Consider the following 14,233-nt stretch of genomic DNA (forward strand, 5'->3'; position numbering starts at 1 on the left):
CTGGAATACTGTGATCACCTTTGGGTTCCCCAGTTCAGGAAAGACAGGGATCTGATGGAGAGATTCCAATGGAGAGCTACCAGGATGACCATGGGACTTCAGTCTTGAGAAGGGAAGGTTGAGATGGGATCTTAACAATGCCTATAAATATCTGAGAGGTGGGTGTCAAGATGAAGGTGCCAGTCTCTTTTTAGTAGTCTGCAGTGACAGGGTAAGGAGCAGTGGGTAAAAGCTAGAACACAGGAAGTTCCACCTCAACACAAGGAGAAACTACTTTACAGTGCAGGTGACAGAACACTGGCACAGGCTGTCCAGAGAGATTGTGGAGTCTCCTTCTCTGCAGACTTTCCAAGCCCACCTGGATGTGTTCCTGTGTGAACTACTCTAGGAGATCCTGCCTTGGCAGGGGGTGTTGGACTTCATGATCTCTGGAGGTCCCTTCCAACACCTAACATTCAATGGTTCTGTGATATCAAAGAATCATAGAATGATTTGGGTTGGAAGGGATCCTCAAGATCATCTTGTTCCAACCCCACTCCATGACCTGGGATACCTTCCACTAGATCAGGTTGGTCAAGGCCTTTTCCAATCCAGCCTTGAACACCTCCAGGAAGCAGTAGATCCACAACCTCCCTTAGCAAACTGTTCCAGTGTCTCACCACCCTTAATGTGAAGATTTTCTTTCTTGTCCACTAAGAAAAGCTACATAGAGAAGAGTATTTTGTTTTCTGATAGCCACATATTGATTTGCATTCCACAGTGTATTAATGAAGCATCATCTCTGATGGGGGGAAGGGTTTAGCCTGGAGAAGAGGAGGCTCAGGGCTGACCTCATTGCTGTCTACAGCTACCTGAAGGGAAGCCAGGTGGAGGTTGGTCTCTTCTCACAGGCAACCAGCAATAGAACAAGGGGACACAGTCTCAAGTCATGCCAGGGGAGATATAGGCTGGATGTTAGGAGGAAGTTCTTCCCAGAGAGAGTGATTGGCATTGGAATGGGCTGCCCAGGGAGGTGGTGCAGTCGCTGTCCCTGGAGGTGTTCAAGCAAAGCCTGGATGAGGCACTTAGTGCCATGGTCTAGTTGACTGGCTAGGGCTGGGTGCTAGGTTGGCCTGGATGATGTTGGAGGTCTCTTCCAACCTGGTTAATTCTATGATTCTATGACTTTGCCTAACTTTATCTGTGCCATTGAAAGCCTAAGGGATTTTGTTTGTTTTCTAGTGCTCATGGTGTGGACTGATGGCTGTGTAAGGGCATTTGGGCAAAGCCTCTGGTTCACCTGAGCAGGTATGAGCCTTTGGCAGGAGACTGGCTTCACCCACCTGGCTGGCTGACAGTCAGAGTCAGGATAAACAAAGACATGCCCACTGCAAAATACTACAAATGGAGTTGCAGAGAGGCTTTCTTAGCTCGCAAGATGGTGATGATAAAGGGAGGGTGATGATAAAGGGAGGGTGATGATAAAGCGAGGGTGATGTCTGCTCTTTGTTTTCATCCTCCTTAAAGCTAGACAGAGCCCACCGGGTTTATCTTAATTACAACAAGGGCAGAGTAAATCCTATCCCAACAGGTGAACATTAGAAGAATGAATTACAACAGCATAAATAGGTCATGTGAGTAGCCATGTCCTTTTAATACAGTAAAACTATTGCAAAACCAAGTTTACATGTTACCTAATTAAATACCATAGAAAGACACACACAAAAAAAACCCCAGAGTGTATGTTTAAACATTAGCAGCTATGCAAAGATATAAATGCTACATAGGAAAAATATAACCATTTCAGAGTGATTACAGTAAATAAACATCAAGTTTCTACTACTTTTCCCTAATTAAAGAGCAATATACCTTCTGGCCAAACAGAGAGACTACTACACGTGAGTACCTGACTGCTTAAAAAGTGCAAATAATGTGATGTGCCTTTTAATCTTTAAAGATGCCTGCATGAGTTAAAAGTAAGCACAGCACATTCTGTACAAGATTTTTCTGATGTGCTTTTGCTTCTTCCTCTCTGCCCTTCGTGTTTGTCACTGTGTTACTGGAAGAAGACATCTTTCCAGTACAGTCTGTCTGCATATGCAGTTGCACTGTGCAAGTCAGCACAGTATGAGCATTACCAGCAGCTTGTTTATAAAAAGAAATACAAGCACTATAAAGATAATTAATGTCCAGGGCGTTCTTTTTCTTATTATTTTTTTCCTATGACATTAACCAACATTTCATTTGATGAGAAACAGCAATAAAAAGATGTCTGTAAAATGCCACTGTAATGCCTTTAGCCAAATCCTCATCCCCTTTGCACACAAGAGCCATAAGATTATCCCCATTTGAAGGCTCCCCTGGCATCAGGTGGAGGTGGAGAAGGTGAAGTCCTGTCTTGAAGTGCTGGTTTTTTTCCCAGCAGGCTATATGGAGTACAGTGACATTTCAGTGGGTATAATCAATCAGCTCAAATTCAAGCAGCACTGTGAATAAGAGAGGACTCTTTTTACCCTTAGACTCTGGTAATGTGAGTACGTTTCAGCAACGGAGCATTTCAAGATCTAGAGGAACTGAGACTACACAGTGAGGTGAACCTCAATGCCAGAGTGCAGCAAAGTGGCTTGGATTTCCCAAAGCCACACTGCTTGGCTGTCATGCAACAACGATACGACTGAGCAGCTTTATCTCCAGGCCTGTGCTCTGCAACACACAGCACCTTGAAGGAACTGTGAAGCGTCTCAACCACGTCTGTGTGGCAGCATGTGGGCAACCCCTTAAAGCTGGGTGCAGAATCCAGAGAAAGGTGAAAGGGAAGAAACTTCCTCCTTCATGACAACCACTGTCAGGATCCGTGATGCTCCATGCATCTTCGTAGGTCAGATGTTTTGTGAGATATTGCCTGGCCAAATTCGAAGAAGTCTTATGCAGCCATTAGGAATGCTGATAAATGAATATGGTCTGCTCAGCCCTTCTGTCCTGGAAAACACTCACATGCCTCACTGATGCTTGCACAAAAAATGCAGTGGTAAACAACAACATGGATTTTACAGTCCTGGGCAGTTTGTAGGAAGAGGTGAGACTTAGATTCTCATTGATTGTGGTTTGTTTTCATTTTGTTTGAAACACTGCTAGCCTGTGAAATGCTGAACATCTTTAACATGTAACACTAGCTGAAGTACCTGTGGATCCTAAAATTGGCTCTGGGGCAGCAAAACCTAATGGCAGGTAGAAGGTTGTTTCAAGTTCTCTCAAACCCTGAAAACTAGTCTGAGAAAATAGATTACTTTAAGCGTGCCCATGTGCCCTTTTCCCTGGGGGCTCAGTGAACGAGTCATGATCCTGACTCCCCATGCAATTAATGCCTAGTAGCAACTCTGTTTACTGGTGTTTTGCAAATTTGTGGACTTCTACTGACTCCAGAGAAGTTTTAGTCTTGGCCTACTGCTGTTTAAAAGTGATTTGAATTCTATTTAACTTGAATTTTTTGCTGTATTTCTTGCTTAGGGATTAATAAGAGCAACAGAGAGGTCAATACAAGAGTTCATGCTGCGATCCTCAGCTAGGACTGCATTGTGATTTCTCTGGATTAATCAGATCTGAAAATAAGCCAGGTTGAATTAAATTTAATTGCTACTGGCATACTAAGAGCGGAGGTTGGACCACTTTTCACTGAAATGTGAGAGAAACCACTTCCTCACAGGTATAGCACTTCACTGAGAACAGGGTGAACTGTGGAGGTGGGAACTCACGGGACACAGGAAAAACAAAGCAGAAAGCTTTGTTGCCCTGTCTGTGTTAGAGAAGAAATGGCACGCTGTCATTCTGGTAAGGTTTACTGGATTTTGTAGAAGCTAGACATTGTGACATAGGCTTCCTCACTGCTTGGTGACATTTCACTGGTAGGCAGCCTCTGCAATGTGGTGTCACCATTAAAGGGCTCTTGGCTGGGCTGGCCGGAAGAATCCAGAGGAGCAGTGGAGGAAAGGTTGAAACCTTCATCACATAGAGGCCCCCCATTGCTGTGGCACACCTCGTATGTGCAGGAGCTACAGTTTCCTTCACTGCCTGTAGGCTGGTTGGTGCCCAGGAGTCTGTGCAGGGCTTCAGCTGGCCAGATTCCTCCATAAGTCACAGACAAGTTCAAGTTGCTTTTGTCTATCATCTCAGGGACTGTCTTCAGGTCTGATGCGCTCCTAAGTTTTTCTGGAAGGTTTGTCTCTCGAGTAGTTGGTGGCTGCAGAAAATTTTCCACTTCACCTCTTGCTCTAATGCCGTCCACTTTATGGATATGAACATAACCCAAACTGTCTGGGTTAAAGCTTATATCAAAGCTCTGCATGGTAAAGGAACAGCATGGTCAGTTAACAGTGGGTGTTAGCTTAAAAGAGGAGGTACTTTGATAAATAATCTGATTATTCGTTTGACAAATGCATAGTTTAAGGTTATTGCCACACCTTATGGCTTGTAACATTTGTCCACCTGGCTTTTGTCTGGCAAAGCAGCTCATGTACTGTGTAACGCATGAGGAACTCTGCTAGCTGTGTAAGAGTACACCATGAATGTTAGCAAAGAGTCCTTCTCCAGCCCCATAACCATGGTCTTATAGAACCAGTGAAGCTTCTTGGTTGGAAAGGATCAATGGAGTCCAAGTGGTCCAACCTTCTGCCAGAAACAGGACCTGGACTAAGTTATCTGAGACATGGAAATTTCCAACAAAGGCCAACACAGGTCACCTCACAGTATCACAGTATCACAGTATCATCAAGGTTGGAAGAGATCTCCACACAACCTGCACAATATTTGGTTGTTTTCATGAAGAAAGTTTTTTTTTTTCCTTATACCCAAGTTAGGTTTGTCTCTAAGCAGCATGTGGCCTGCTGCCTCTGGCCCCGTCACCGTGCCACCTTGGGGTAGGAGCACCTCTGCCCTCTCTCTACCTACGCTTTACGTATTGGGAGGCTGTGCTTAGTAGTCCACAACCTCAGCTTCCTCTTTTCTATAAACATACTCATTTCCTTCACTTTTTCTGCATATAACAAGCTCTCCAGCCCCCTGTAATTACTTTGCACAAGTACTTTGCTCAAGCACTAGTTGGATTTTCTGTTATTTCCATGCACTTGACTAGCTTCTGCCTATGCAAAACTCTGTTCTCTTCTCTGAAATGTAGAAGCAATTTCTCAAAGATGTCCCACTTCATGCAGCAAATACATATTCTGTCCCTCACGAGTGTTAATTTGTTCCAAATGGCCTATATTCAACTGAAAACAACAGTGGAAGTACTTACATTTTTGGGTTTCTTGCATAGTTGCTCAAGTGTTTTTTTATGATCAGGAAGATTGGGCCACACAGCAGGCTTGATCCTGAAATAACAACAGTACACAATAAGGGGCTCAACAGCAGCAAAAGAGGGACATGGGGTTCATATTGCATAATTTCTACTCATTCATACATTAGGGCAGGCTTGCATTACCCAGAATAAAAGACAGGAGAAGAGAAGTTTTGGAGGTATCTGAATATTTATTGCTCTCTTCAGTGCACAAATTATCAGAGTCTCCAATTCTCCAAGTAGAGGAAAGGCAGCAAATTATGCTGGTGCAGACCTCATTTTTGTTTAGCTGTTTTTAAATGGTTTTGCATGTTGAAACCAATTTCTGCAAGTGAAAAAAGATGCTATGGTTAAAGTGCAAATTTGTTGATATTTGCCTCTGCATATTTACCTAAATTGAAGGACTTCATGTGGTCCCACTCACGGGCCAGATATCTGTGCTTCAGACACCTGCATTGTAGCCTTGTCTGAGAGACCTCATTTTTACTGCCTTGATCAAGGAAGTGCTCATGTTGTGCTGCAGCAAACCCTCTACTATGATGCATCTAGACAATATCTGGATCTCAGGAAGAAGTCTGGATGTAAGGAAGAAGTTCTTCACAGAAGGAGCGACTGGTCATTGGAAGGGGCTGCCTGGGGAGGTGTGGAGTCACTGTCCCTGGAAGTGTTTAAAAAGAGACAGGATGTGGCACCTGGTGCCATGATTTAGCTGATTAGATAATGCTGGGTGATAGGTTGGACTTGATGATCTCTCAGGTCTTTTCCAACCTGATTGATTCTGTGTGATATTGCCCAAGTGACATTAAGTGTTGCAGGGTTATAAATACAGTCATAGAAGTATATGAATACATACTTCTGTAGCTGTGTCTGTATATGTAGGTATACATACACACATGTATAATCTCTCTTCCTGTTTTAAAAGCTAAACCTCTGCATCCAAGAAGTCTTACCATGAAAAAGCCTTGTTTCCTCAGCAGTTTGGCATAAGCAGAACTTCTCAAAATTAGAGACCAGCAGCTGCTCAGCAACAGTTCTTGTGGAGGGCCTGTAGGCTCGAAAATAGGCTTATTTATGCCTTGCCTTGCCTGGACATGTTTTTCTACCCAAACCAGAGGTAAACACATTAAAAAGGGGCATAATAGGCCCGGTGTCATGAAGTCTGGCCTGCCCAGGACCCCTGTTTGTGTAAACATGTTTATGTAAGCCCATGTGCCCAGCTCATGCTTGCCGGTGCTAGCCTGTGTGCTTACCATATTTGGAAAGTCCAGGCCTGTGGCTTTTGCCTATTATGGTACTGTTTGGCTGACTGCCAACCTGATTGGTCATTCTAGTGGCCAAGGGACCATTAATCTCGGCCCACATTTGATAAGTGGGTGTGCACAGATAAACAACGTGCTCGGACTCCCCCAGTCGCTTACGTTCAGGCTCATTCGCTCATTATTAGATTCAGGTTCACCAGCACTGCTTATGCCTATTGGCTTTGCTGGCTCCTGGCCAGCTGTGCACACCTGCACACCACTGTGGTGAGTGATCAGGATCAGATCTTGTATTGCCTGCCTTTACCTACAGAGCTCAGACTCCCATGCAGCTGCGTATACTATTGCACACCTGCTGCCATATGATTACCTGGTGTGCGCCATTGCCAAAAGCTGCCAGGAGCAGACCCACTTGTCTGCACATGATCAGCCTGAGTATTCAGCATTAGGCCATGCTCAGACTGCATGGCATTGTATTTCCTCTGCACCTGAGATCCTGCCTACGTATCCCTGTAGAGAGCACCCAGAAGAAACCAGCAGTACAAAGTCAGAGACTGCATCCTTTCCCCAGAAGCCGGAAGGATTCTTCTTTCCCCTAAAGCTGGGAGGATTCCAGCCTCAAAGTCCACAGGCAAAGACTCCCCTGAAGTTTGGACACTTGCATAAGCTGTGACGTAGCCCCAGAGGGTGATTGATAATTAATAAGAACTGTTAATGCCTCTGTAATTTCTATTGCCTCCTGCCATAGAGCAGAAAGAGCTTTCAGCCCACCTGCTGGGCAAATAGTATATAGACCCCAAGCAGCATTAAGTGGCGAGGAAAATCCTCTCTCTGTTTATAGTTTGAACTGTTTGCTAATTATTAATAAGTTATGGTTGGATATTAATCCTAGAATGTTTTCATGACCATGTAGATCCATTTAATATTAAATTTCAGTGGTTAGGGATGGTGAGAGTTCAGAATATTGAAGTTAATAAATATATATTTGTATAGAATATCATCTCTCACCAATTAATTTCTCCCCTCTGCCACAATGGGTGTAGGTGGCAGAATACCCCTCTGCGACAACAGTAAAAAGATCCATAAATCTCAAACCATATCTATATTTGCAAATAAAATCAAGGGAGCATTCCCTGGTGGATGACTCCAGTGTCTAGAATGTTTGACTATTAAAACTGTCCTCAGTGTGGCTTGATGGAGTCCAAACAGCACATTCCCAGGAAATTCCCATGTGCAAGTCGGGAGTTAGCACCCAAGCATTGCTCTCAAAAAGCAGCTTACATGTAGCTTTCTCTCTGAATGCAGCTGGGTATTGTCATAGAATCATAGAATCAACCAGGATGGACGAGACCTCCAAGATCCTCCACTCCAACCTAGCACCCAGCCCTATCCAGTCAACTAGACCATGGAACTAAGTGTCTCATCCAGTCTTTTCTTGAACACCTCCAGGGATGGCCACTCCACCACTTCCCTGGGCAGCCCATTCCAATGCCAATCACTCTGTAAAGAGCTACCTCCTAATATCCATTTTATACCTCCTGTGGCACAACTTGAGATGGGTTGCTCTGAATACCACCAAACAGCCTAGGATTTTCTGGCTTTGCCAGTAGTTTATCTCCCCTTTCCACTTCACATTATGGTCTCACCAGATTATCTACATGCCTGTAAATGTTCTTAAATTTGCCAACTGTCTATTCTACATGAACTGATAGAGCCACATATTTTAAAATATGTTTACAGCTATTTACCTACTGCTGTGTAGACAACCTACCAAAAGAAAGCAAGAGACAAAGGGTTTCACAAAATCAGTCACAGAACCTTAGAGGTTGGAAGGGACCTCCAGAGATCATCAAGTCCAATCTCCCTGCCAAGGCAGGATCTCCTAGGATAGTTCACACAGGAATGCATCCAGGTGGGTTTGGAAAGTCTCCAAAGACAGAGACTCCACAACCTCTCTGGGCAGCCTGCTCCATGGCTCTGTCACCTGCACTGTAAAGAAGTTTCTCCTCATGTTGAAGTGAAACCTGCTCTGTTCCAGGCTGTAGCTGTTGCTCCTTGTCTTACTGCTGCTGACCACTGAAAAGAGATTGGCCCCAGCCACTGGACACCCACCTCTCAGACATTTGTACACATTGATCAGCTCTCCTCTTAGTCTTCTCTTCCCCAGACCAAACAGCCCCAGGGCTCTCATTCATAGAATCATAGAATCAACCAGGTTGGAAGAGACCTCCAATTTCAGCCAGTCCAACCTAGCACCCAGCCCTAGCCAGTCAACTAGACCATGGCACTAAGTGCCTCGTCCAGGCTTTTCTTGAAGACTTCCAGGGATGGTGCCTCCACCACCTCCCTGGGCAGCCCATTCCAATAGGAAATCACTCTCTCTGTGAAGAACTTCTTCCTAATATCATTCTCTCATTATTTCCATTTCCTGTATAATGAATGTATCTGCAGTCCCACTTTTGCCATGTCTGTTTTGGTACGAGATACAGAGCCTGGTTTCACACATGACTGCCTCGATTTGAACACAGCTGGGCTGGTGGCTGATGCCATCACCTCCTCGATGCAAACAGCCCTGCCCTGCTACTTTCAAGAGCACTGCAGGGCAAGCACCCTGGGAAGTCAGCCTATGAAAGTGAAAGAGTTTCCAGATCTCTTGGGACTTTACTAAAACCTGCAGGCTGCCTTCTCCTCTGGATTTTGATTAAAGCTTTTGACTCAGTTTTGCCTTCAGTGAGACATTGACTCTCCGAGTATTTTTTGGTGACTTCAGCTCCCCAAAGGTCTCAGTGTTTCACACCCAAGATTGAAGTCTGCAGTCTGCCAGCACCCTCTCTCGTATTGCACACTTTACTCTTTGTCTGAATCTGGCTTAATATAGAGGTCCAGAGATGGGATGAAAATAGTTCACAAGTATAACAGGGAAAGCAGTGAGTGTCAGAACAGGACTAACTTACAATAATTTTTCTGATACAGTCTTAGATTACCTGTTTTCCCAGAAAGTTATGACAAGAACAATCATGATGATGATCAGCATGAACCCCAGAATGGAGAGCATAACCAGGACCACAGTGCTGGCTAAATAAAAACAAAGAACATGAGATAATGCAGGTAAATGTTACTTACAGTGTTAAGCCACTCTAATTATACTTTCTCTTCAGGTATTAAAATGGAAAGCAGTGCCAAGCATTGTACTTGTCTGTCACTGAACTGGTGCAGTGGTGCATTTCTCTTGTCTCCCTGAAGGAGGAAAGAGGTAGGTTGCCAGAACATCTGTGTTTGACTGAGTTCCAAGTTGAGTTCCCAGGCTGTATTAAAGCAGCTTGAAGTCTGCTATCATCACTAGTGTATTGAAGCCACCACTGATGTATCCTTACAGTAGTGATGCAGTGACTGCTAACATGCATAATGTTGAGGTGCCCCAGGGTATTGATGTTTTCAAATGAAATGGTGAGATCTTATCTCATGTCATATCTATAATTGAAATGTCTTTTTTGCCCACGAATCCTGGGCCCTGAAACAGTTCTTCTTTCACCACTCTTTGTACCTTATCTAAAACACTCAGTGCAAGATGCTCCTCCTCCTGCAATGCCAGCTGGCAGTAAGCAGGAGCGAGTCTGCATTCATCTCCCTTTGCATCCCCCTCATGCCTTTACAGCAGCATTTAATCTATTCTTAATGTCCTTGAGTGAGATTTAACTTCATAGAATCATAGAATCAACCAGGTTGGAAGAGACCTCCAAGATCATCCAGTCCAACCTAGCACCCAGCCCTATCCAATCAACTAGACCATGGCACTCATGTGAAGAGTTAGCTCAAGACCAGAACAATACTGCTGCTTTCTGTGTTATCTCCTCTGGGGTGCCCTGTGTCTGTGAAGGATGACCCTGCTGTGGCTATAGGCTCTTCCTTTTCCATGCTCTTCTCAATTCTGCAGCTAGGGCCCTCTAGGAAGCCAAGGACCCTCAGTTTTGCTTTCCTCCACAGAGAAGAAAATGGTTTTTGCTCTTACAACTTTCTGTGAAGTGCTGCTCCTTTGCAGTCCTGAAGCTCTTGGAAGTGCTCCATTCGCTCCACATGCCCTTAAAGTAATCTCCATTGGGCTGTGAACGTACTTTGACTTCATACAATGCATCACTATGAAGCTTTTTCCCCAGCAGTTTTACCTGAAGGAATGATGACTCTATTGTCTAAGCACATACACACACACACAAAAAAAAAAAAGCAATTATTTTTCTAAAGGACACAGGAAAAGCACTGTGCTCATTGGGATGTTCTAATAAGAGAAATTAGGTCATTGGTTGAAAAAAAGAAAATAAGTGATACAGTCTGTATCATACATTGGCTTGATAAAAGGGGTAAAAACCCCGAAGTATAAACAACTTGCACCTCTTTTGCTTCTCAGCACTGGTTCTGTTTGCTCCTCTCTCTAATCTCTTCCATTAACCTTGGCTAACACATAGCAAGTAAGCTTTGCTGGTTGTTTTCTGTCTGGGGGAGAGAGAGAGAGAGATGGTGGTGTTGGGCCCCTTCTGGGCTTATTTCTTTCGTCTGAGAGGGGAGTTTGGATTTCTGCATTATTTCTAAATTGTATACAGTTGTAAATACCTGTAAATATATTGTGTATATATGCTTGTAAATTTAGCACTGCTGTTGTGCTAGTTCGAAGCTAGCTAGAATGTTTTGGTGGGAAGAATTAGATTAGATTAGAAAGGGAGACAGTGGTCATGTCTTCTTCACTCATAGGCTTGCTGAGTTCTTATAGGTAAGACAGATGCTCTGTCTGGGCTTTGGGCTGCATCTCTCTCTAACCTAACCTGCCATCTCTGTGACCAAATCCATCTTCTTCCTAACCCCCTTGGCTGACCCTCCAATCTTCCTTGGGCATAAGGCAAGATTTGGGGTAAGGGAGAGGGATTGGAGAAAGGTGGAAGGGCAGTTGAAAGTCCCTCCTGGGGACTCAGGTTTCTGGGAGGGCTGTTGTGTTACCTTTTTAATTGTATATTTCTGTGTATAACTGTACATATATTGTAAATACCTGCTTGTATACTGTGCTAAGCTGCAAATATAAAGCTTCATTCAATTTCCAGAGCCACTGAGTCTAGTCTGGGTGATTTACAAAGTATGAGGGGGCGGGAAACACCCAAACCATCACAGCTGTAAAGATAGCTTCATCTTACTTCCAGAATGTCTGAGCTGTTCTAGTAAATTTTAAACTGGGGGGAGGGGAAGTTCCTCAACCTGATACAAGGGTTCTTGGGTTTCAGCAAAATGTGCAAGATTGGGTGCATTCCTGCAATCCTTTGCTCTTTGACCTGTGTCTTTGGTTAGTTATAGAGATGGCCATCACAGAGTCAGCCTGGTTTACCAGCAAAGTCATCTAGACAGCACCAAGAGGAGAGACTAATGCTGGGTAAAAGCTCTTTGGAAAACAGATGGAAGTATTAAATGTGCTTTGCTACTGCTGACACTGCAGTGGGGATTCCATGCTTCCCTAGTCAGGCTCAGAAAAGAGGTGGTGGGTAGTATACATTTGTGTGGCATTAAAAGACACCTTCTGAAAGTGCAGCTACAGAAAAGGAGTTGAACTATCACAGTACAGCACTGGTGCTCTTTATTTCAATGTGCTTGGCTGCCTGAATGGTTTTCTTTTTCTATTTACAGTTCTCCTATGTTCCCCCTTGTCTTCAAGGTACCCTCTTAAAAAAAAACCCAACAAACCAAACCAACCAAAGAACCAAACCAAGCCAAAAACCCAAAACACAAATGAACAAACAAACAAAACCTCAACAAACAAACAGATATAGACCATGGTTTCAAACATTTTCAACCCAGCATTTCAACAAGTGCTTGAATGGTTGCTCTTGTGACAAGGAATAAAGAGGTCCTAGCAGCTGGGCAGATCACATCAGAGGCATTCACAGTCATCTGCACCCCAATACATGGTCAGGGGGTGGAAGAGAGGCAGGGCTGTACCAGGAACTCAGAAAGGCTCAGTGAAAAAGGGACAGGAAGAAACTGTTGATAGATAAGACAGGAGGCCATGTGATTTCTGACTGATGAGCACAGAATAAAAGAGCAAAACCACCACGGTAGAGACTAAGCCATCCAAACCTTCAGAATGTTTCATTATGTTGTCTTCATTTCCCACTGCAAAGCCCAGGTAAACAAAACTTCCTTAGCTCAGGGAGGTGTCTAGCAGACACTGTGAGTTTGAATTGTTTTGATTGATGAATTTTCTGAATGCCAAGTGCTGCACCTTTCCAGGCTTTCAGATGGAGAAAGGTAGAGATGAAGATCTGAGGGGTTTTTAAATAATGCTGGTATTTCTGATAATACTTAATTCAAAAAGAAAAGAAGCAACAGCTCCCCAGCACATCATCCCTTACCTTCCAGGTGTCTTCTTCCTGACGGTAGGCTACTTGGTGTATTAATTTGTCCTTCAAGTACTTCTTCCACGAATGTGGTGTACTATAATGAACGAGATATTCGTTGGCCTCCTTTTGGTATGTGATGTTTATATTGAATGGGGCTTCAGGCTTAACTGCAAATGATAGCAAGCCAGGATACAAAAGGATTAGAATAACATCACTGCAATTAAAAAAAGAAGAAAGGAAGGAAAGAAGGAAGGAAGGAAGGAAGGAAGGAAGGAAGGAAGGAAGGAAGGAAGGAAGGAAGGAAGGAAGGAAGGAAGGAAGGAAGGAAGGAAGGAAGGAAGGAAGGAAGGAAAGAAAGAAAGAAAGAAAGAAAGAAAGAAAGAAAGAAAGAAAGAAAGAAAGAAAGAAAGAAAGAAAGAAAGAAAGAAAGAAAGAAAGAAAAGAAAGAAGGAAAGCAAGAAAGGAAGGAAGGAAGCAAGGAAGGAAGAAAGGAAAGAAAGAAGGAAAGCAAGAAAGGAAGGAAGGAAGGAAGCAAGGAAGGAAGAAAGGAAAGAAAGAAGGAAAGCAAGAAAGGAAGGAAGGAAGGAAGCAAGGAAGGAAGGAAAGAAAGAAAGAAAGAAAGAAAGAAAGAAAGAAAGAAAGAAAGAAAGAAAGAAAGAAAGGAAGGAAGGAAGGAAGGAAGGAAGGAAGGAAGGAAGGAAGGAAGGAAGGAAGGAAGGAAGGAAGGAAGGAAGGAAGGAAGGAAGGAAAGAAAGAAAGAAGAAGAAGAAGGAGAAGGAGAAGGAGAAGGAGAAGGAGAAGGAGAAGGAGAAGGAGAAGGAGAAGGAGAAGGAGAAGGAGAAGGAGAAGGAGAAGGAGAAGGAGAAGGAGAAGAAGAAGAAGAAGAAGAAGAAAGGAAAGAAAGGAGGAAAGGAGGAAAGGAGGAAAGGAGGAAAGGAGGAAAGGAGGAAAGGAGGAAAGGAGGAAAGGAGGAAAGGAGGAAAGGAGGAAAGGAGGAAAGGAGGAAAGGAGGAAAGGAGGAAAGGAGGAAAGGAGGAAAGGAGGAAAGGAGGAAAGGAGGAAAGAAAGAAAGAAAGAAAGAAAGAAAGAAAGAAAGAAAGAAAGAAAGAAAGAAAGAAAGAAAGAAAGAAAGAAAGGAAGGAAGCAATGTAACCATCACTTTCTAGCACTTCCTAGGGATGTGATATTTAGTCTTGGATGACAATACCAGAGTATGCCAGCCCCTGCCATAACACTGCTTGAGAAATTCAGTCCCTTGAACTGGTACTCTGAGATGGAGACCTCACAACAATACC

At 43.8% G+C, this 14,233-nt stretch overlaps 1 protein-coding gene across 1 annotated transcript in view; it reads right to left on the bottom strand.

The window, feature by feature from the left end:
* Positions 1–3,814: 3,814 nt before the first annotated feature.
* The window catches only part of IL7R (interleukin 7 receptor), a 37,506-nt gene continuing 27,087 nt past the window's right edge, over positions 3,815–14,233 (bottom strand). The window contains exons 4-8 of the mRNA XM_064140579.1: positions 12,951–13,105; positions 10,574–10,751; positions 9,549–9,639; positions 5,267–5,342; positions 3,815–4,315 (exon numbers count right to left, since the gene is read on the bottom strand). Coding sequence (XP_063996649.1) covers positions 3,815–4,315; positions 5,267–5,342; positions 9,549–9,639; positions 10,574–10,751; positions 12,951–13,105 — 1,001 coding nt within the window. The remainder of the gene's footprint in view (positions 4,316–5,266; positions 5,343–9,548; positions 9,640–10,573; positions 10,752–12,950; positions 13,106–14,233) is intronic.

The sequence above is a fragment of the Pogoniulus pusillus genome, chromosome Z, assembly GCF_015220805.1.
Source record: "Pogoniulus pusillus isolate bPogPus1 chromosome Z, bPogPus1.pri, whole genome shotgun sequence".
In the NCBI taxonomy this organism is placed as follows: domain Eukaryota; kingdom Metazoa; phylum Chordata; class Aves; order Piciformes; family Lybiidae; genus Pogoniulus; species Pogoniulus pusillus.